This window comes from Phocoena phocoena, chromosome 5, assembly GCF_963924675.1.
Source record: "Phocoena phocoena chromosome 5, mPhoPho1.1, whole genome shotgun sequence".
Classification (NCBI taxonomy): domain Eukaryota; kingdom Metazoa; phylum Chordata; class Mammalia; order Artiodactyla; family Phocoenidae; genus Phocoena; species Phocoena phocoena.
This window is the reverse complement of record NC_089223.1, coordinates 21,690,197-21,714,811: the sequence shown is the minus strand read 5'-3', so window position 1 is coordinate 21,714,811 and position 24,615 is coordinate 21,690,197. Positions and strand designations below refer to the sequence as shown.

At 41.7% G+C, this 24,615-nt stretch overlaps 1 protein-coding gene across 1 annotated transcript in view; it reads left to right on the top strand.

The window, feature by feature from the left end:
- The window catches only part of RNF150 (ring finger protein 150), a 235,519-nt gene that overhangs the window by 173,476 nt on the left and 37,428 nt on the right, over positions 1-24,615 (top strand). Inside the window, exons 5-6 of the mRNA XM_065877969.1 lie at positions 13,563-13,659; positions 19,079-19,289. Of these exons, the coding sequence (XP_065734041.1) occupies positions 13,563-13,659; positions 19,079-19,289 (308 nt within the window). The remainder of the gene's footprint in view (positions 1-13,562; positions 13,660-19,078; positions 19,290-24,615) is intronic.

Here is a 24,615-nt window from a genome sequence, read left to right as displayed (position 1 = left end):
TAATAATCTCACCGCCCAGAAATAATCATTATTAATATTAGTATATTTAATTTTTATGATGTATGTATATATATATAAGCATCCCATGTATGTCGTTAAACATTGTAGAGTTCAGGCCATTAATATAATTTTTATTCTACTTTCTCATCTAATATTAAAAAGTAAGCATTTTCCAGTAACTTTAGAAATTATCTTAAAATATTTTAGTGGTTGCATAATGGTCCGTTATTGGAGTTTCTTTAACTGTCCCCCTTATTGTACAGCATTTAAATTGCATCTAGTTTTCATCATTATAAAATCATGACCTCAATTGTTTGTTTGTTTTTCTGTGTTTATCGCTTAGGATATGTTCCTAAAAGTGAACTTCTGGGTCAAAAGTGCTTTCCAAAGGATCTTGATAAGTTTCGTCTAACTGCTTTCCTGAAAGGTGGTAATGATTTACACCCCATACTAGCAGGATGTGCCTGCATTAGTGTTTTTCTGGAACCAAGAAGTAGTGCCATTTTTAACCATCTTTCTCATCTAGTAGCCAAATACAAAGGTAGCACTTAACTTTAATTCCCATGTCTTTGATTTCTCAGAGATATTATTCTTGACTAACCTAAGCTCTTACATATCGCATCTGTCAACGAAAAATTTTCACAAAGTGAGAGTTGTGAGTTCAGTTTTATTTGGGGCTTAATGAGGACTATAGCCCGGGAGACAGCCTCAGATACCTCTAGGGAACTGTTCCGAAGAAGTGGAAGGGAGAGGTTAGAATATATGTGATTTTGGTGAAGGGGGATACGTGTAATCAAGCACACATTTTGTAAGAAGGTTGCTGCTGGCCACAAGAAGGTGGCTGCTGGCCACGAGTTGCAGATGTCTCCATTAATGATTTTAGTGCTTTTCTATATATGAGAAGATGCAGGGAATTGGGCTCATAAAATCTTCTCCTGAAAATATCTAACTGTCTGAAGGCCTGTTCTGCCAGTTTTTCCCAGAGCACAGAGCGCCTCATTCCTGGTCTCCACCCCAAACTCCTTTCAGGGTGTGTTGAAAGTCAGCAAGTAGCTAGTGACTTCATTCTTTCAGAACAGATGGCAAGCAACAATTTTTAGTTGGCATATCTACTGTAAGTGTAAATCGTCATCGATGGTAAGATGCTTCCTGATTTCAGAGATGTTAAAATGGGGGAGGAAAATGATATGGCATAGAACTGATATAATGTGGTATTAACTATTTTTAACATTTTGTTTTCATGTTTTGGTGAATAGTGTTTTTTCTCATTTAAATATTTTTGGTTTTTATGATGCTTTTGGATTAATAGAAAAAAGTTATTAAATTTATGAATTTTTATCTTTATTTTTATCTCCTCTTCTTTCATCTTTCTTTACCCCCCCAAAATAATAATAATAAAACAACTGAGCAATTAACTGCATTTTTCAAATTTCTCTGAAATTTATGTTGGTATAGGCATCCCACTCAATAGTCATTATTCACAAAAACTGTTATTTTAAAAACTCATTTTTTCAGGAACATAATTTTACATACTCTGCCAGATTAAAAGTTATATAGTATGGGGCTTCCCTGATGACGCAGTTGTTGAGAGTCCACCTGCCGATGCAGGGGACATGGCTTCGTGCCCCAGTCCGGGAAGATCCCACATGCCGCGGAGCGGCTGGGCCCGTGAGCCATGGCCGCTGAGCCTGCGCGTCCGGAGCCTGTGCTCCGCAGCGGGAGAGGCCACGGCAGTGAGAGGCCTGCGTATCGGAAAAAGAAAAAAAAAAAAGTTATATAGTGTGGTGGGAGTTTAAAGACCAGCGATCGATGTACATGAAAGCACAGATAATCTGAAAAAAATATGTTGAACCAAAGAAGCCAGGCAAAAAGAATAGATACTTTATGATTCCATTTATGTGGAATTCAATCACAGGCAAAGCTAATCTTTGGTGACAGAAGTCCTAATGACGGATTCGTGGCAGGGAATGGATATCGTCTGGCCAGACGGATTCGTGGCAGGGAATGGATATCGTCTGGACAGGAGCAGGAGAGAGCTCTCTGGGGTGATGGAAATAATGTATATCTTCATCTGGGTAGTGTGTATATAAATGTATACCTACTTAGAAATCATCCAGCTTACTTAAGATACAGTATATGCGTTTAAAGTAATGAAAGAAAATTTTACAGTACCAAAGAAACTACATTGTGGACTTAAAGAAAAAAGTTCACTTTGTACATTAGTCAAAATTATATAAAATTTAAGTTCAGAGTTTGTTGATGGTTCATTCTAATCATTTTTCTTTGATTACTTTGGAGTTTTGTGTATGAACTGCCAAAAATTAGCTATCACTCCATCTAGGGGATTAAAGGAAGGAAGCATGAAAGGAGATGTGGCAGCATTGATAAATGTCTGATGTGTTATTTTCTGTTATATTTTCAACAGAGCAAATGCCGCCTTCAGAAAGGTTATTAGAGTTCAGAAAGGTTAAAGGTTATTAGAGTCTTGAACTCTAATAACCTTGTTAAATGTGGCATTCTGACTTCAGATGTCCTGATCCCCATTTATATTCATCAACTAGACACTTGGGACACATGCCAGCCAGCTCTGCTACCCCGACCAAACAATATAATTAGACCAGGGTCAAGTTTTAAGCACAGAGCTTCCCTCTGCCAGAACCCAAAGGAATGAGACACTCTACAAGAAGACAATTCTGCAATTCCCTCGGAACTTGCATTTCCGAAAGGATCCATTTCTTCCAGTTGCTAAAAAAGAAACTGAGTTCCATAGCAAGAGGATCTGATGCAGCTTCTTCGTTCTTTAAGTTTTGTTGGTTTTTCTTTAATGCTACTTAAACCCAATACTATGGACAAATGGCTGAAATAACTGGCCATTTATCATAGTACTTTGAAAAGCATTCTACTGTTTACAAAGCTCTTTTACATATACTGTCTAATTTGCATCTCACCGTAGCCTATAATAGAGTTAGGGCAGGGAACATTAACACTTCTTTATTTAACTAAAAGAAAACCTTAACTCATAGGGTCATAGGGTCCAAAGCACAGAGAGGTCTCTGACTTCTAGACCAGTACTCTTTCCAAGGTCCTGGTACCACTGCTAGGCTATTGACACCTTAGCGCCACCTTTCCCCTGCCCCATGAGGGTGCTCTGCCATACACTCAACTCTCTGGGGCTCTAGTTTTGGCTAAAAGTCTGCCTCAGAAACCCCTATCTCACTCTAAGCCAACGTCTAAGAACCCCAAGGAGTCCAGATCAACTCTAGCCCAGCTTTAAGGGATTTGCTTTCTCCACAGTGATTCCAATCTTGTTATCCTGGGCCTGAAAGCAGACCAGCCTTTTTCACAGAAGGGCAGTGTTTGTGCTACTGAAGTGAGCCATCATTTACTTTATTGCATTCTTTTATTTTCCCCTTCATCAGGTAAAACTGCTAGCGAAGCAGATGAGCTTGCCAAAACAAAGCAATTGTATTTATAACAACAGCCATGATATGGTTACAACTGGTTCTGTGTGACAGCTCTTTTTTTCCCTTTCCTTTTCCTCTTTCTCCTTTTTTTAAAAATGATGTTTACATAACCTAAATAGGGAGCATCGGGGATAAATGCAGCTTCTCAAAATTGGTCCAAACATTTCAGACCAAACCCAATAGCAGGGCTTCCCTGGTGGTGCAGTGGTTGAGAGTCCGCCTGCCGATGCAGGGGACACGGGTTCGTGCCCCGGTCCGGGAAGATCCCACATGCCGTGGAGCGGCTGGGCCCGTGAGCCGTGGCCACTGAGCCGTCGCGTCCGGAGCCTGTGGTCCGCAACGGGAGAGGCCACAACAGTGAGAGGCCCGCGTACCACCAAAAAAAAAAAAAAAACCCAATAGCAGAGGCAGCCCTACAGAGAGGCACTGGGCTGGTTGGGCAGAGTTTCTGGTAGGGAGAGGCTGGTGTCTGCTTAACTGACCTCCCAACGCTACATGACCACTGCATGGCCACCCCTGCAAGGGCCTTCTGTATAGGAGACATAGGAAGATGAGACACCATGGAAGGAAGTAACTGGATGGTGAGAAGTTCATGATCACAAAGAATGAGGGAAAGTCTGGCTCAGGTCCATGTGTTTTTCAAAGTTCTCATTGAATTGACCTGATTTTAGAAGCAAGGGTGGAGTGAAATCCTACTTAAGAAAATCAATGAGGGCACTTTAGATTTCCTTCCTCTGGGTAGGAATGAAGTACATTTCTCCTAAGCAATATTCATGACACTGTCTGGGCTCCACTGACATTCTGTAAGTGTCATCACCAATGCCATTTTGGTCATTCTAACCGAGTAATGCCTGTGCCCAGATCCATAAATCGATATTCTCGAAATGAGATTTGCATGGAAGGAATGGCCCAGTGTGATGTCTATCAGACAGTCTGGGCAGAGCATGGGCTCACTAACCCCATAATGTCCTCATTAGGTCCCCAGGAGAAAGCAGAATTCTTTCATAATTTAGAGTCCATAAAAGTTAAGGAAAGTGCTTCCAGAGTAACCTCTACCATAGAAAACTCACTTGCAAGGAACAGGAGCTAAATTACTGTTAATTAAATAATGACACTTTAGCTTCTTATTTGCCAGGTAATTTTTTTTTCCTTAACAACCTAAATTTATTCTCACTTTGAAGACATAAATCTAAAGTGAAATCTTTTTTTTTAACTGGATCAAAAGAGTTATGCATTTCAAAATTGATTCCACTCTGCCATATTGCCTAACCAGATCAATTTACATTCCCACCAAAAGTATATGAGACTGTTTACACCATTGCCAACATGAGCAATTATCGAATTTAAAAATAAATGCCAGTTATGAAAAAGAGTGATGTTCTGTAATTTCCATTTTTCTGATTTTAGTTAGTAAATATTTTTACAAGTGTTTTGACACATTTATCCAAAGTCTTGAAATGAGTTTGGGCAAAAAAATTAGCAAGAAATATTTTTTACCAACAGTATAATTGTCTATTATTGAAAATGTATTAGACAAAATAATTTTTAAGTTGTCTGGACTTAAGATCAACAATCAATGGTTATCAATTCATTGGAATGACATTAGCTAAGCAGTAACAAACCTTTGTCCCTTTCTTTCTTTTTCTTTTTCCCTTTGTACCCCCTTCACCCATTTCTCCCACTCCTCATCCCACACCTCTGGCAACCACCAATCTGTTCTCTGTATCTATGAGCTCATGTATGTTTGTTTCTTCATTTTTAGATTTCACATATAAGAGAGATCATATGGCATTTGTCTTTCCCTGTCTGACTTATCCACTTAACATAATGTCCTCAAGATCCATTCATGTTGTCACAAATGGCAAGATTTCATCCTTTTTTATGGCTGAATAATATTTCATTGTGTATGTATATACCACAATTTCTTTATCCATACTGTTCTAATTACTATAGCTTTGTAATATCATATGAAATCAGGGCATGTGATGCCTCCAGCCTTGTTCTTCTTTCTCAAGGTTTCTTTGGCTATTTGGGAGGGGAGGGTTGGTGGTTTCATACAAATTTTAGGATTATTTGTTCCATTTTTTTGAAAAATGCCATTGGAATTTTGATAGGGATTGCATTGAATCTGTAAATTGCTCTGGGTAGTATGGACATTTGAACAATTCTGATTCTTCCAATCCATGAGCATGGACTATCTCTCCATTTATTTGTGCCTTCTTCAGTTTCTTTCAGTAATGTTTTATAGTTTTCAATATGCAGTCTTTCACCTCCTTGGTTAAATTTATTCCTAGGTATCTTATTCTCTTTAATGCAGTGGTAAATGGGATCGTTTTCTTAATTTCTCTAATAGTTTGTTATTCATGTATAGAAATGCAACAGATTTTTCAGTATTGATTTTGTATCCTGCAACTTTACTGAATTCATGTATTCTAACAGTTGTTTGAAGGAGTCTTTAGGGTTTTCTATATATAATATGTCATCTGCAAATAGTGACAGTTTTACTTCTTCCTTTCCAATTTGGAGGCCTTTTATTTCTTTTTTTGTCTAAGTGCTCTGGTTAGTACTTCCAATACTATGTTGAATAAAAGTGGCTAAAGTGGACATCCTTTCAGCTTTTCAGCATTGAATATGATATTAGCTATGAGTTTGTCATATCTGGCCTTCATTATGTTGAGATACTTTACCCCCATTCCTGCTTTGTTGAGAGTTTTTATCATAAGTTGAATTTTGTCAAATGCTTTTTCTGCATCTATTGACACAATTATTTGACTTTTATCCTTCATTTTGTTAATATGGTGTAATTGTGGATGTTGAGACATACTTGCATCCCTGGAATAAATCCCACTTAACCATGATGTGTGATCTCTATAATGTATTGTTGAATTCACTTTGCTAATATTTTGTTGAGGATTCTTGCACCTATGTTTATCAGGAATACTGGCCAGTATTTTCTTTTCTTGTGAGGTCCTTGTCTAGTTTGGGTATGAGGGTAATGCTGGCCTTATAAAATGAGTTTGGAAGAGTTCCCTCCACTTTTATCTTTTGGAAGAATTTGAGAAGAATTGATATTAATTCTTCTTTGAGTGTTTGGTAGAATGCACCAGTGAAGGTATCTGGTCCTGAACTTTTACTTGTCGAAGGTTTTTGATTATTGATTCAATCTCCTTACTAGTAATTGGTCTGTTCAGATTTTCCATTTCATCATGACTTAGTCTTGGTAGATTGTATGTTTCTAAAAATTTATCCATTTCTTCTAGGTTGTCCAACTTGTTGGCATATAATTGTTTATAATAGTCTCTTATGGTCATTTGTACTTCTGTGGTTATCAATGATAACATCTCCTCTTGCATTTCTGATTTCATTTATTTGGGTCCTCTCTCTTTTTTTTCTTTGTGAGTCTAGCTAAGGACTTGTAAATTTAGTTTATCTTTTCAAAGAACCAGCTGTTAGTTTCATTCATCTTCTCTGTTGTCTTTTTAGCATCTATTTCATTTATTTCTGCTCTAATCTTGTTATTTCTCTCCTTCTACTAACTTTGGGCTCCATTTGTTCTTCTTTGTGTCCTTTGTCCTTTACCTGTGATAAAAACCCTCTGTTATATTATCACAGACTATTACTTCAGAGGGTTGTCAGTTGAAAGACATTGTCATAAAAAATAGAAGGGAAAACTAAGCCACAGGTAACTTAGATTACTTTCCCAAACATCACAGAACTAAGGAGGGGTCTTCAAACCCTGAAAGCAGAGCACATACTTAGCTGCTGCAACATATGTGAGAAAACAAAATAGGAAGAAAAAGAAAAGAAACAGACTCTCCTTGGCAGTTTGGAGAAAAGAGGTGGGATGTTCAGGGAAGAGAAGGGACATCTGAGCTGTGACTTGAATTATGAGCAAGATTTGCCACACCAAAAAAAATTTTTTTTAATTGAGAAGGACACTCCAGAGTTATGGTGAGAATGTGAAGTAAACATGGGGGTGGAGCAGAAGATGTGACAAGGACCAGATTGGGTGAGCCTTCTTTGTGTGCTGTGACTTTGTGTTGTAGGCAGTGGGAAGCAGCTGAAGCATTTCACATGTGGGGAGTGATATCATATTTGTATTTTAGAAAGCTAAGGCAGGGGGCTTCCCTGGTGGCGCTGTGGTTGAGAGTCCGCCTGCCGATGCAGGGGACGCAGGTTCGTGCCCCGGTCTGGGAAGATCCCACATGCCGCGGAGCGGCTGGGCCCGTGAGCCATGGCCGCTGAGCCTGCGCGTCCGGAGCCTGTGCTCCACAACGGGAGAGGCCACAACAGTGAGAGGTCCGCGTACCTCAAAAAAAAGAAAAAAAAAAAGCTAAGGCAGGAAAGAGAAACCAGACCAGGTTGGGAATAGCCTTGAAGAAAAGTGGGTATTTCCTTCTGTGATACTTCGTGATAGAGATTTGAAAATTTGTGCAAAGGTAATGGAGCTGCCAACTAACATTTACCAGATTTATTGGACAGTGGAGAGTGGGGGAGGACAAAGCATTTCGAGGCCAGTGTTACCATCTTCCCAAATAAAGCAAGCAGACTGATGGCTAAGTGTAGGCCTGATGAGGCCAATATTTTACAGCTTTTCCTTCTGTAGCCAAATGAATACACTTAAGGCAGGTGACTTTTCCTCTGGTTTTGCTTAATTCCCAACCTCTGTAACTAAGGTACTGCCCCCTCGAAGCTGGAGCACAAAAATACATGGGGGTGCTTCTCTGGTGGCGCAGTGGTTGAGACTCTGCCTGCCAATGCAGGGGACACAGGTTCGAGCCCCGGTCCAGGAAGATCCCACATGCCGCGGAGCAACTAAGCCCATGCGCCACAGCTACTGAGCCTGCGCTCTAGAGCCCGTGAGCCGCAACGAAGACCCAATGCAGCCATAAATAAATAAATAAATAAATAAATAAACAAAGTTACCACGACTCCCCCTGTCTTGCTCATGACAGTTCAGTGTGGGAAGGAAGGGCGTGGAGCGTAGATTTGGGTACAAGCACTGACAGTAGGACTGGGTTTGAGTCCCAGCTCTGCAGTTTACTAGCTCTTTGCATAATTTAATTTACTTTATCCAGCTTCAGCTTCCTCCTCCATAAAATGGGAATAATAATTTCTACCTCCTAGGGCTGTCGTGAATGAATAATGTATGTAACGTGCTTGGTACATAGCAGGCATTTGATAACCAGTAGATATTGTTTATTCATTAAATGCTGTTTATTAATTAAACACTGACTCTTAAATCATTGACAGCTTTGCAAATAAGATTCAGAAGCTCTGAAGAAACATTTTGACTCCCCATAGAAGCACTGGAGAGATCTTATCTAAACGTGTCGCGTAGGAGAATGGGATTCTTTGGTCCCTGAGTGACTCATGTTCTTTGAGCACTATTTCATCGAGGGGAGTGAAACAGCTTGCACTGGTGCCAAAAGGAAAGCCCCAGGATCCTAATCTCCGTGGGAGGGTAGCAGGGTCTAAGAAAGCCTGCAAAAGTAAATGAGATAGAAAGGCCAGAACAGTCCCCTTCTGCCTCCCAGTGGGGAAAACCTGTCATCTAATTGAGGGGGGAGTCACACATATAGGTGAAAGGACAATAGAAAGCAAGAATGATATCGCTTATATGTGGAATCTAAAAAATAGGTACCAATGAACTTATTTACAAAACAGAAGTAGAGTCACAGATGTAGAAAACAAACTTTTGTTTACCAAGGGGAAGGAGGAAAGGGATAAATTGGGAGAGTGGGATTGACATATACACACTACTATATATAAAATAGATAACTAATAAGGACCTACTGTATAGCACAGGGAACTCTACTCAATACTCTGTGATGACCTATGTGGGAAAAGAGTCTAAAAAAAGAATGGATATATGTATAAATGATTCACTTTGCTGTACACCTGAAACTAACACAACGTTGTAAATCAACTATACTTCAATTTTAAAAATTTTTAATTTAAAAATAAATAAATAAGAATCCAAAGATGTGGAAACAAGTTTAACAGGAGTTTGTCATTCCTGCCCCCAGATGGGAAATTATTATATTGTTCATAACCATCTCAGCATTATGGTGCAGTTGTTGGCATCATCTTTTGTCAGGGGTTTGAAGAACTCTTTGTAAAAAGTATGCTTCCCGGGCTTCCCTGGTGGCACAGTAGTTGAGAGTCCGCCTGCCGATGCAGGGGACACGGATTCATGCTCCGGTCTGGGAAGATCCCACATGCCGCGGAGCGGCTGGGCCCGTGAGCCATGGCCACTGAGCCTGCGCGTCTGGAGCCTGTGCTCTGCAACGGGAGAGGCCACAGCAGTGAGAGACCCGCGTACTGCATAAAAAAAAAAAGGGTATGCTTCCCTTTGGTGAATAAGAAAGGAGAAGAGTTTTGGTCAACCCTCGGTTGTATTTCCAGCTTGTCAGGATCGTTAGGAGATAGACTGTCACATCCCGTTGTTCCTCTGTATGTAGTTTCTCATGCAGCCTTTGTTAAAATGTGGGAAGGGACAGTGCCCTGCTGCGAATCGTACAAATAGAATGAGTGAGATAGACATTGTCCTAGAGATGTTGAACTGTTGGTGCATTTCACTAAACTCCAGATGCTTTCCCTGTTCCTTTATTTATTTAGTCTAGTGACTTTTATTTTTCTTTCCATATGGGAGGGAAAAAATTGTTTACAATCCCAATTATAAGGAAGTAGTCTTCCTATTTGGTCAACACAAGAAATATGGTATTAGGAATAATTGAATGTTAGTTGATAGCTAACATGATCACCCTGTGTATCATTTTAGCACTGTTTTTGTTGTCCTTAGTTCTCCCTTTGATTTTTGTTTTTAATTTACAGTTACTTGCTTTCAGCATTAGAAAGTTTAGAGTAGAAATCAGAGTGATAACCTAATGTCTAAAAGTAAGATATAATAGTGGTATTAATAAGATGAGTGATAGCTTACAATTAAGGATGATCAGGACTTATAGTTTCAGCTTCATGGACAGTATTTATTCCCTCTCTCTCATACACACACACACACACACACACACACACACACACACACACAGACTCAATCACTGGCAAACTCCATACCTATAAGACAAAATTTCACAGATGAGGAATGAAGTCTTGGAGAGCTAATCCTTGCCTAAGACCCCACAGCCAGAAAAACGATGGATCCGGAAGGGTGGCTCTTCAATGGCCTTTTCTGTTGTAGTTCCCAGGGAACCACTGAAGCACTGTGATTCCACCTTGAAGGAAAGGACCTTGTCTTATTCATCTTGGTGCCCAGCCCCTCGTGAAGAACAGAATGGAACAAGGGGGTGACGTAACTAGCACTTTTCTGGGGGAAGATAAATCTGGCAAGGATGAGTGGGATGAAAAGAACAGGGAAAGATTGGCGGCATGGAGGGCAGTTTAGACGTTAGTACAACAATACAGAAAAAGAGTTAATGAGATCACTTATGAGGGAGCGGCGTGGCAAAAAGAAAATAGGCAATGAAGGTACAAGAGATTTAGGAAGAATGAGTCCGTGGGACTTGATAGCCACGTGCAGGCAGTGAGGAGTGCCAGGCCTTTTGAGAAATATCCATCCATGTAGCAAATATTTCTGGAGCATCCTCTGTGTGCCAAGATCTAGTCTAGTTGCTGGGGATCTAACAGTGAATTAGGTAAATGAAGATTTTGCTCTCATAGAGCTTATATTCTCGTTGGAGGATGTACCAGTCAGTTCTCCAGACAGCCACTGTATCCCACTATATATTCTTAAGGAATTAGCTTATGTGATGATAGGGGCTGGCAAGCCTGAAATCTGTAGGGCAGGTCTACAGGCTGGAAACGCTGAGCAGGGGCTGATGCTGCCATCTTGAGGCGGAGTTTTTTCTTCCTCAGGGAAACCAGTTTTGCTGTTAAGGCTCTTCAACTGATTGGGTCAGGCCCACCCAGATGATTTAGAATAATCTCCTTTATTTAACGTCAACAGACTGTAGATATGAATCACATCTGCAGACTACCCTAAATTAGTGTTCGATTGAAGAACTGGTACTATAGTCTAGCCAAGTTGCCACATGAAACTAACCATCACAGAGGAGACGTAAGAATGACCGGTGCAGACAGAGAAGTCACTCAGGGGATAAGAGTAGGTACCAGCTTCTGTGTGTGGGAGACTCAGGGACGCCTCCGCAGGAATAGATGTATCTTCATCTTACACATGAGGCAGAGGAGACGTGGGAATGTTAAGTGACTGATTTAGGCTAAAACAGCTAATGATTGGCCCTGCTGTCTTTCTGACTCCCAGTACATGTGCAGGAAACACAACAGAGCCTGCCTCCCAGGAATGGTCGAAGGGACCTGAATGTCTGACTTACTTTTCCCCAGAAGGAACAGCAGTGAGTGAGAAAATTTAGGCACCTGTTTTCTGAACGTAGAGCCTGAACACAGGGAGGTCGATTATTGCTTGGGGGTAGGGGTGCAGGGGGACACTTGACCCCGCAACAGCCCCTCCCTCCTGCAGCTGCATTGGGACTGACCTTCTTCCTGCGCCCAGGTCAGGGCTTTTGTACAAGCCAGTCATTCTGCCTAGAGGACTCTTCTTCCTCTCCTCCCCTTCTGTGGATAATGTCTGTGTAGCCCTCTGGGGTCTGAGCTTCGGCACATCGTCAGGGAAACTTTCTCTGTGTACCCAAACTAGGATGCATCTCCCAGTCACAAGCCCCCTACCAACTCCATGTTCTGCTGATGTGTCCTTAGCGCTGTTGTCGTGAAGTAGTTTATTTCTGTTTTATTAGTGTCTGCCTCTCCGATTATACTCCCAAAGAGAAGGAGCCAGATCCCTACCGTGCTGATTCTCAGTGAGGAGCACAGTTCTTGGCAGGTATTCCTTGTCGCGTGGATGCATGGCTAAAGGAATGAATGGATGTGATATATTTACTTGTAAGCGGTAAATCTGTAAGGCATTCGAAATAATGACCTGGAAACACACGACACATCCAGGTTGCTCCTCTCCGTCTCCTAATCCCCAATGCGATCGTGTCCTGTACACAGCTAATGCTATCCTTGGGACATGGGTTCTTCTCCATGTCAGTTTCAGAAGTGGCACTTCTTGAGCTCTTCTCTGATTTGAGGGGTCCTTTGTATGCATCGGAGCCTCAAGCCTTCTAATGCAAAGACAGCTGGTAGAACTGTTAGCACAATAAAAGATGAGAGTCAGGGAAGAGAGTGCAAGCGTTCCGGGAATAGTGCAGCATGGATAGCGTGTCCTAAGGATGCCCTCATACTTGACAGATGGTTCTCTCTCTTCTTGCCCCAGGCAGGAAATTCTGACTGCTTCTGCCCATGGTCTGGAGTCGTGTGCGTGAGAAGACAAGCTTCTGATTCGAGCAGCCCCTGAGATCTCTGAGTGGGCTCTTGTGAGCCACGTTGAGAGGAAGTGTAGTCAGGACTCCCCACCCCCGCACCTACTAAATGCCCCCCTTATCCTGTCACTCAGAGGAAGGCTCCGGAGGGCTGGCGCGTGAGGCTGGCGATGGAGTTGAGCGCATCAGCTGTACAAACAGTAAAGCTTACGGTACCTGTCCCTCCGGCTTCTGATGTGAGAGCCACCAGCCATAGCAACTTAAAACATCACTTGTGCTGTGAAATGATTGCCGGAGCTCTTCTGCCCTTTTGTGTGAGACCCCGAATATCTACAGAAATGAGGCTTTATTTTGCAGTTTGCTTCTGACTGTAGGAAAAGAAATTTCGGATTGATTTAAAAGTGGCAACTCTCAGGTTATCCTGCAAGGTCTGTGCAAATTTCCCCACTTGCCTTCTTTCCATTCAAGATTCTTCCTGTCTAGAAAGAGAGAAATTTCTCTGTTTCTACATTCTCTGCATTTTCTCAAACTTGGAAGACTCAGCTGCAAATCATAGAGGACCCTCCTGGGAGCCAGACAGATGTTGACTCTATCACCGCAGGGTGTAACAGGAAGCATTACTGGCCCAGGTGTTCGGAGATGGAGGTCCGAGTCTTGTCTCTGCCACCGAGCAGTGCGTGACCTTGAACAAGTCTCTGGGCTGGAGTGGACTAGGTGCTCTCCGCAGTTACCGCCGCGCTAAGATGTATGGTTCTCATTGCAGGCATCTTTTCCACAAGTCCTGTGTTGACCCCTGGCTCCTAGACCATCGCACCTGTCCCATGTGCAAGATGAACATTCTTAAAGCCCTAGGGATCCCGGTAAGCACAGCACAGCCTACAGCATCGTCATGTCTGTCTTTCTGCCTTTCCCACAAAGCAGGGAGAAAACAGCATCCCTGGATTTTCTGTGTCCCCTCAGTCCCATAGCAGTGGTGTCACCTGATGAGTCCCTAAGAGTGCTCCCATGTCTGGATATATTTCTCCTCTCACTTTTTCTCAATCTGAGAACATCGTGACCCTCTCAGCATGTCCATTGTATTTGTCTGTGAGTTGAGATGCTGTCTGAGCGGCTCATAGGCTCCTCTTCCGGGCTGCAGTGGGTGAGAGCAGGTGGGACACCCACAGAGGCCTCTTGGGCCAGTTGTACACTGATGACACTTTTGTGTCATTTACCTGCGCTGTCATCAAGCAGACCCGCACGCCACACTTTCTGATGTTGCCCCACCATCTCCTAGCTTCCAGAGGAAACAAGCTCTTCCCAACGATGGGAGGGGAGGCCAGCCTCTGGGAATCTGGCTCAGGGCCCTCTGCTGAGCTCAGATCTCCATGGTGAGCTTGAGTGACGAGGAAGCCAAAACCAGAACCACTGAATTCTAGCGCTACCCTCAAGCTGGCGCCCTCAGTTATACGTTTTATCAAACTTAGTCATTCCCCCTGTGCAAAGAGAATCCCCCCAGCTGGCTGGCTTGATGCTCCAGGGAAAGACTTTCCAGGGACCATATCGAGTGAAGGCCACGGGCTACTGAGGCACCATCTGCTGTGGTGAGGGCAGGAAGCAAGCCAGGCCACCAGACCCGAGGGCTGCGCAGAGATGTGAGAACAACCTGGCGCCGTCTAAAAGAAGCTAGACAAACAGCATACAGAGACCGGCCTCCCCCTTCCCCCTCCGCTTTGCTCTCCTCCTCTTGTCATTCCTCACTACTAATGGCAGAGAATAAACAGAATTTTAAAAGTCCCAAGATGTCACTGAAGAAGAAAGGATCAGATCAGATATCAAAGGCTTCCTTTAATGCCAGAGGGCTAATTATCCCAGGAAGACCAGAGTGACTCTGTTTGAGGGCACACACCTGAAGCATCACAAGGTCATGGATTGGCTGAATTTTCTCCCCTGACTCCCCTGCCTCCCCTGCCTCCCTGCCGGCTGTATGCTGATTTTTTTTTTTTTTTTTAACAGTCGATACACCAAACACAAATCAATTTGTGTGACTATAGCTTTGAGCTAGATTTTGAAAGGCAATGCATTACATTTTCAGACCAGAGTTGTGAAGGCATAATACATTCAAGGTGAAAATCACTGACAGTGAACATGAAACATGAGTAAAAACCCAACATCTCTATCAGATACTAGGGACTTAGAAAATTAAACTCGCTGTTTGCATGTTCCACATTTCTGGCTCTAACTGGTTCCTATTACAGTGGTACCTTCTGCCATTATATTTTGCCAAGAGAAATAAAAGACTGAACCTGACAGGATCAGGTCCTCTACTGTCAGAGTGTTTTCAATCCCCTTATCTACATTCAAGTGCTTCATCCTCCTTTCTCTCCAGTCAGGTCTAGGGCGTGTCTTTGCAGGATGACAGATCACATCATTGAGTGCTCCTATAAGGTACCATATAACACGGGCCTTTTTTATCCCAGCACACACCGTTTCCTATCACTATTATCCTGGTATAAATAAGATGATTGTAAACGAATAGAAAATCCCGTGCAGCTGGTATATTCACTAGTCCCTAACTATTTCGCATCTGGTTTGAGTTCTCCCTGCTAACCTGAATTTGAAAACCTATATGCTGTTCACTTACAGATGGTATTTGACATCTCTTACTAAACATTATGACTGTAATTTCTCTTAGAGGTATATAAATTGGGTTTCTATTCAAAATATTATTCTATTTGATGAGCCATTTCGAGTGGATATAAACTGTGAGGTTCTGTAAGGTGGGTCTGTTAAATATTGTATCTAAACCAAATGATTTATTCGTTCTCTCATTAACAAGTCTCACTGAGCTAATTCACTTTCTCTTTTCCTCTACTCACCTCTGTTAGAGACATAACACTATTCCTGCTAGCCCACAAAGCAAAAGCGAACACCCTGCATCAAAACTAATAAAATAATGTTATAAAAAGAGAGAAGAGAGAAAACAAGAACACGATCAACAAGCAAAGTCAACATTGTGAAAACTATGTCAGTTGTTCTTGCATCTGTGGTCACATCCAGATGCTTATGGCTGAAAGAACGGCCAGTACAGGATCCTCACTTGGAGCTCTTTTCCTCCCTGAGACCCGCACACAATTTAGATCTGCATCTTTACATAGTATAGTGGAGGGAAAGAAGTTATTTTTTCTTCTACCCTCCTCGGTTCTCCAGCTGGGCCCTGTAAATTAGGCTTGTAAAAGGTAGATTAACAAGAGAAAATCAAACAGAAGTTTATGAACACATGCATCGTGTGTGCACATAGGAGCACTTGGCGATGAGTGACTCAGAAGGGTGGTTAGAACTTCGGCTTCTATAGCATCTTCAAAAAGGAGCAATAAATTTTTAGAGAAGTGACAAGACAGAGGGAAAGGACTTTGAGTTTCTAGGACAGCAAATTGTGGGGAGGTAAATATATGGGGGAAACCAATGGCAGATAAGGGCACGTGAGTTAGGTTTGTTGCGTCAACTCCCAGTCGCTGGTGATAAGAATGTTCTTCTCTTTCTGGTACAGAGAGGGGGACCCCCTTACAAATTTATGTCTTGCTTTTAGGCAAATAGGGGGAAGGCAGAGGGCATTTCTTTACCCAGTTCTCAATTGTTTCAGCTAAAAACAATTTTTATGCCAACGTAGCAAATTTGGGCAGTGACATACTCTGCTACCCTTCAAAGATGTACTTTACCTTTGCCCAGAAATTGAATTTTTTAAAGTATTTTCTCAAAGCTTCCCTTCACTGATCTCAGATCTGGGCAGATGCTAACATTCCCAGGTTTTCAGAGCAGTACACTGAGACTCAGATAAAATTTCCAAATCAGCATTTACTGAGCACTTAGTAATTGTCAGGCACTATGTGAGGGCTTGGAACTCAAGGTCAATATAGTGTAGGTGCTTCACTTTAAGAAGCTTGTGTCTCACTTGTATGTGGAAACTACGTGGAAAAGAAACAGAGAGGAGATCTGTGGTTGCCAGGGGCAGGAGGTGGGGAGGGTGAAATGGGTGAGGGGGTCAGAGGGTACAAACTTCCCGTTACGAAATAAGTAAGTCCCGGGGATGTAACGCACCGCACGGTGACTCTAATACAATACACAACACTGTATTGTATATTTGAAAGCTGCTAAGAGAGTAGATCTTAAAAGTTCTCATCACAAGAATAAAAATTTTGTAATCATGTGAGGTGATGGATGTTACCTAAACTTACTGTGGTGATGGTTTTGCAACGTACACACGTATCAAATCATCATGTTGTACAACTTAAACTAATACAATATGCCCTGCCGATTATATCTCAGTAAAACCGGAATTTAAAAAAAAGCTTGCGGACTAGTAGAGTGAGACTAACACAGTAACAAATGACTGTAACAGTGGGAGAAGTGTGAAAAGAGTTGCAGTATCAAAGATGACTACTGGGAGGGAGCGCTGCTTAGAAAAGAGACATTTGGCCTGGGAATTGAGGGATGATTAGGAGTTCACCAGGGTTAGTTTGAGACCTTGGGATGGGAGAGGGGAAGGGGATGAGGCTTTGGGCAACTGTCATCCCGAGTGGAATAGCAGCATATGCTAAGGTGCTGAAATGGGGAATATATGGTTTATTCTGTGTGTTTCCAAAGGCTGAAGGTAGGGCCAGAAAAGAAGGCTTGGGTCAGACTGTACAGTGCCTGTTTTGCTATACTAAGGAGCTTGTAATTCATTCTTTAGGAGGAAAAAAAAGAAAAAGAATCATACCTATGCATGAGTGCTCTGGTGAAAAAGTGGAGAATGAAGTATACCGGGGAAGAAACTAGAGGGAGATTGGGAATTGGTAATGGGGTAAGAAACGTTCAGAACATACCCGCTCATGTCCAATAATCTCAGTCAGTAAACTTGGAGGATCATTCATTCAATGAGTTGACTTTCGACAACTCGAATTTCAAGGAATCGGCTCACTGCCAGTAGAGATGAAGACGGCAGAACACAAAGAGAAAGTGGGGGAAAGGGAATGAGCTGAATTTGAGGTTTTTGTAGGATGATGGAGATTTCCAGCTGACTGTTGGAAACACAGGCGTGGGGCTTGGGAGACTTGGCTTGAGAGTGGAAATCCAGGACGAGAGTCCAGCAGTTTGGATTTCTTGCCTTGTGCTCCCCATGAGCCCGTGAGTGATAGATTTTTCTCTTTCAATGAACTTGGCACACAATCTAGTCATTGTGGTGTTAATTCAAACAGTGTCAACCTAGGATTCTCCTCACCCAAGCCTGCCCACCCTGATCTGCATCCTTGGACGGGGTGCAAAACCGTGTCATTGTCGTCGCTCTCCAGTGTGGAGCAAAACGTGTGATTAACAGCCATTCTTAGTGCTTCTCAAGACCGTATCTCTCCTCCACCACCTTTAAAAAATCATTTTTCTGAGTTTGGTCAGAGGCAGAACAACTGATAATCATTTTTTAAAAGCTGTTTGTGGAAGAGATATCAATATATTCAACACCACTTCAGCCAGCAGAACCGAGACCGAAGAGTAAAACTGCCCCGCTTCCCGCTAAGAGAAGCCGGCCGACACAGGCTGCCTTGCGAGGCACAAGAGACCCCGGTCTCTACGTTTTTCAAGTGGAGCTGTGAGGAATATTGGGAGGGAGAGTCCTGTAGTGAGTGGGTAATTAAAGTAGATGGTCTCACCCTAGTTTTATGATTCTACGATTTTAACTTAGAAGATTTGACAAATGTACGATCAATCGAATGTTATGTCAATAGGGCTTTACTCTGCAGGTGGTTTTTGGGCTTATGTTTAACAGCACCTCACCCTGTGCTCTTGTGTTTGTGTGTGCGTTTATGTATATGTGTGTATCTCTGATGCACAATTCACGAGTCAGATTCTGTCTCCCCTCTCATGCCATCAGTCTATTTGTAAACAACACATGGGTCTTTGGGGCTAACTATCGGGCTGTCAGCTACTTCCTGTACAAGAAGTAAACACTATAGATAAGGAAGAGCTGTCATTATGAATAAGTATCATATTATTCTCCCTATGTAATTACATTAACGTATGGCTACTGCTACCCCTGGAATTAAAACCTTGTCTGTAGATCTAAACGGAACCTTTGGAAAGAAAATTTTGGAAGATGTTTTCATGTTAATTACAGGAACTATATGCGGAATGTCTTTAAATAAAGTGGTTCAGGAAGAAAACAGTGAAGAACTTGGTTTTCCCTCAGGACAAAATATTTAGGCTGTAGACATCTCATCTCTAACTTGATGATGTACACTAAGATAGGTCCTTTTCTGCTCCTGTCAGCCCAATGCCGACTGCATGGACGACTTGCCCACTGACTTCGAGGGATCTCTGGGAGGTCCGTCAACCAACCAGATCACCGGCGCAAGCGACACAACCGTAAATGAAAGCTCAGTCACTTTGGACCCTGCTGTCCGGACCGTGGGAGCCTTGCAGGTGGTCCAGGATACAGATCCCACCCCGCAGGAGGGAGAAATCATCTTCACCACCAACAGTAAGTTCTGTGCCACACGCCAGCGCCGTATTCCAAAAGGCTGTTGCCTCGCGGGAATTGGAAAAAGGCCCTTTTCCTCAAGAAGAAAGAAAAATTAAATGAATAGAACGTTGCTGGGCTAAACAATCATATCTGATGGGCCTTGAGAAGCCCAGCTTGCTCCAGAGCCAGCAGGGCAGACGACAGTGCTAGCTGTGTGTGTCACCCACCTACACACGCCAATGCCACAGCACTGCACACCCCCCATGGTACCCAAAAACCAGGCCAGGTGGTGGTGCTGGCCTCTGAAAGTGGAAGGCAGGTGAGAAGAGCCACTGCCCACTGGATAGGGCACAGCCCACTCACTCATGTGCGTGTGTGTGTGTGTGTGTGTACACAGGCTTGAGCCCTCCCGAGTGTGCAGGCGGCATTCTGAGCTGGTCTGGACAGCATGCAGGAGGGTTCTCCCCCAAACCCGTTGCTGCAGGACTCAGATGCAAGTGGAACCCCTTTAGATGGACATCCTTGCAGTACAACCTAAACCCCTACGCATAGCGAGGCATTAAAATATCTTTAGGGTTTCTTCCGCATCTCCTGCATAGACTCAAGCTAAATGCTGTTCTGTTTGAGGGTAGTTATAAAAATATTAAAGTAGCTATGTTAGCATACGGTTGAAGCTCAAACCTAAAGTATTTACTCTGCTGTCTAATACAGCAGAGATAAAAGGAGTTCTAAAAACATCAGCATGCAAATTAACTTAGGTTTACGGTTAAACAGGTGGATGAATATTTCAGGTTTTAAAGGAGGTGTGTTGTTTCCCTTGATGGAAGTAACCTATTCACTATAGAAAATTTGGAAATGGAGCAGAGCAGATGAAAGCATGTTGGGATATTCCCTTTTAAGTTGGTCTCTTTTTTACATATTCGTGATGTTTATGCAGTTCAGAAAATCATTCACACTGAAATTTAAAGGCGCATTTTTCTGATGAAGAAACATAACAGTCCTCGTCATTGAAAGACTCAGAAATAAAGGAGAGAATAAAAAAAGAATGCAAAAATCACACAGTACCCCACTACCCAGAAATAATCACTCTTAACATTTTGGTGTATTTGCTGATAATCTTTTTTTTAACATTTTTATTGGTGTATAATTGCTTTACAATGGTGTGGTACTTTCTGCTTTATAACAAAATGAATCAGCTTTATGTATACATATGTCCCCATATCCCCTCCCTCTTGCGTCTCCCTCCCACCCTCCCTATCGCACCCCTCTAGGTGGTCACAGAGCACTGAGCTGATCTCCCTGTGCTATGGGCTGCTTCTCACTAGCTATTTTACATTTGGTAGTGTACATATGTCAGTGTTACTCTCTCACTCCATCCCAGCTTACCCTTCCCCCTCCCCATGTCCTCAAGTCCATTCTCTACATCTGCGTCTTTATTCCTGTCCTGCCCCTGGGTTCTTCAGAACCGTTTTTTCTTTTTTTTTTTTAGATTCCATATATATGTGTTAGCATACGGTATTTGTTTTTCTCTTTCTGACTTACTTCACTCTGTATGACAGACTCTAGGTCCATCCACCTCACTACAAATAACTCAATTTCGTTTCTTTTTATGGCTGAGTAATATTCCATTGTATATATGTGCCACATCTTTTTTATCCATTCATCTGTCGATGGACACTTAGGTTGCTTCCATGTCCTGGCTACTGTAAATAGAGCTGCAATGAACATTTTGGTACATGACTCTTTTTGAATTATGGTTTCCTCAGCGTATATGCCCAGTAGTGGGATTGCTGGGTCGTATGGTAGTTCTAATTTTAGTTTTTTAAGGAACCTCCATATTGTTCTCCATAGTGGCTGTATCAATTTATATTCCCACAACAGTGCAAGAGGGTTCCCTTTTCTCCACACCCTCTCCAGCATTTATTGTTTGTAGATTTTTTGATGATGGCCGTTCTGACTGTTGTGAGGTGATACCTCATTGTAGTTTTGATTTGCATTTCTCTAATGATTACTGATGTTGAGCATCGTTTCATGTGTTTGTTGGCAATCTGTATGTCTTCTTTGGAGAAATGTCTGTTTAGGTCTTCTGCCCATTTTTGGATTGGGTGGGTTGCTTTTTGATATTGAGCTGCATGAGCTGCTTGTAAATTTTGGAGATTAATCCTTTGTCAGTTGCTTCATTTGCAAGTATTTTTTCCCATTCTGAGGGTTGTCTTTTCATCTTGTTTATGGTTTCCTTTGCTGTGCAAAAGCTTTTAAGTTTCATTAGGTCCCATTTGTTTATTTTTGTTTTTATTTCCATTTCTCTAGGAGGTGGGTCAAAAAGGATCTTGCTGTGATTTATGTCACAGAGTGTTCTGCCTGTGTTTTCCTCTAAGAGTTTTATAGCGTCTGGCCTTACATTTAGGTCTCTAATCCATTTGAGTTTATTTTTGTGTATGGCGTTAGGGAGTGTACTAATTTCATTCTTTTACATGTAGCTGTCCAGTTTTCCCAGCACCACTTATTGAAGAGGCTGTCTTTTCTCCATTGTGTATTCTTGCCTCCTTTGCTGATAATCTTTTGATATAGTTGAGACAATAACCATGGGAATGAACATTCAGTATTGTAACCATAGAACTTTCACAGGACCTCGACAGAGAATAATTTCGAGAGGAACTTGGCGGTAAATATCCACCCATGTAGGGTTTATTAGTTTTTGGTAGGTATGAGTTTTAACTTGACTTTTAGAGGCATAAGGACCTCAGTATTGAAACATTGGCCATAAACATTAAAAAGTCCTTAAAGAGAGATTTTGTTTTGAAGGTCTAGAGTGGTACTGTCTAGTATTAATATAATGCAAGCCACAAAAGTAATTTTAAATTCTCAATAGCCACAGTAACATAAAAATAATAGGTTGGTAAAGTTCATTTTAATGATTTTTTTTTTTTTTGCGGTACGCGGGCCTCTCACCGTTGTGGCCTCTCCCTTTGCAGAGCACAGGCTCTGGATGCGCAGGCTCAGCGGCCATGGCTCACGGGCCTAGCCGCTCCGTGGCATGTGGGATCTTCCCAGACCGGGGCACGAACCCGTGTCCCCTGCATCGGCAGGCGGACTCTCAACCACTGCGCCACCAGGGAAGCCCAATAATATTTTTATTTAACCCAATATATCCAAAATATTTTATTCTTTTTTTTATAGTAACTCTTCAAAACCTGGTGTGTATTTTATTGTTAGATCACATCTCAGTTTAGACTAGCCCCATTTCAAGTACTCAGAAGCACATGTGGCCAGTGGCTACCATATTGGAGAACATAGATTTAGAATCCTAGTAATTTAGGGATATAAGAACCTTAAAAAAAAAAAAACTCTTAAAGGTCATTTAATCGTTACCATGATAAACTTTTGATTTTCACCATATGAAAATTGTGACCAGTTACCATCAGGCATATCACCATTAGTGGTCTAAGTGAAGTATATTGGAAGGCCTCATAAAATTTTGCTAGCAGTTCAAAAACATTTAAGGCATGAGCCTTTTTTGAGCCCATAAAAAGAACCAAATCAAAAATGGATCCTACTTTATTTCTTGCAGTGAAATGATTGTTTGATTTTCTGTTAGATTCCTTATTTTGAAAAGTGGCTATGTACTTCATCCATCTTAGTAAAGCCCAGGTGACAAATGAAAAGGCATAGTTTATGGGTTAAAACACAACCAAAACTGAAATAGGAAATTAAAGTCTGTATCCATATAATTCATAATCCCAGACAGTTTTGGCTAAAATAGACTCAGAGTGTTTAGGTTCATAGCAGGCATTTAGCAGATGTTTACGGAATGACTTGAGATAAAAGTGTTTGATCTAAGCTTCATCAGGGAGCTTCTGTTCACAACAGAAGGAAAAATGCCAGGTAATTTCAAAGGAAGGTCTTGGTAAAGATGAAGAGACGAGGTGTGAGACCACATCTATAGTTTGAAGACTGAAACTATATATGAGTATGGCTAAAGACATCAGTCTCTTAGTACAGAAACTGAATTTTTCTCACAAAATACTCTTCCTAGACCATTTATTTCATTTTTAATGAAGTATAGTTGATTTACAATGTCTCAGGTGTACGGCAAAGTGATTCAGTTATATATATATATATGTGTAAACATATATACATACATATATGTATTCTTCAGATTCTCTTCCATTATAGGTTATTACAAGGTATTGAATATAGTTCCCTGTGCTTTATAGTAGGTCCTCGTTGTTTGTCTGTTTTATATATAGTAGTGTGTATATGTTAATCCCCAGTTCCCAGTTTATCCCTCCCCCCCTTCCCCTCTGTGACCATAAGTTTGTTTTCTATGTCTGTGAGTCTGTTTCTGTTTTGTAAATAAGTTCATTTGTGTCGTTTTTTCTAGATTCCACATAAAAGTGATATCATATGATATTTTATTTCTGATTAGTTTTATTTATTGGGATTTCACAGAATATTCCAAGCACAGTCATTCTGATTAGATGTTAATGGTTTATACCACTAACTAAATGGCTGTAGATTACTTAAGGGGAAAATTCTTTCCTCTGTACAGGTTTGTACATTGCCTAGTGCCCTAACTCAAATAAATAATTAATAAATGAACAAACACGGATGCATGAATAAATGAGCGAAAAGATTCAAGTTCTTATCAATGTTATTGTAGCCATTTCTCTAATGCTATAGAGAAAAACGCAGATGGTGAAAGAAGTATAGTTGGGATACGATATTGCAACAAATCACAAATAACCCACTGGAGGTTGGACCTGACGTTTTTCTACCTTATCCTTTCCTACCTCACATCGCTGCAGATCCAGGAAATTACTAGAAAATGAAGAAGCAATAGTAGGTAACAAATACATAACACCAACTCTGTACCAGGTACCCTTTTATGTTATTTACATGTATTAGCTCACGACAACCCTATGAGGTAAATGTTATTTTTAACTTCATTTTCCTGATGCAGAAACAGCAGCACTGAGAGATTAAAAGTAACTGACCTGAGGTCATAAGCTAGTGACAGGTGGAGTTGGAATTCGAAGGAGCAGCTAGCTGGCTCTACGATGCCATGCATAGCTACGCTCAGAAGATGCAAAAGGGGAGAAAACGCACACAGTTCTCATTTCATATTTTTCCTCCATTTTTCTAAATCTCTGAAAGGCCAAAAATGTGTTTAGTTTCAGCTTGCATTCTCACCCCTTACCTCCGTTCTTCCTTTCCTGGCAAACAGTCTTGCTGTATAGTCGATCAAATGTGCGTAAAAGTCATTTCAGCACTCAAGGGGGAACAGCATAGAACAGATTGCCCTTAGAGTAAAGATGGAAAAATCTGGCATTAAAGGATCATC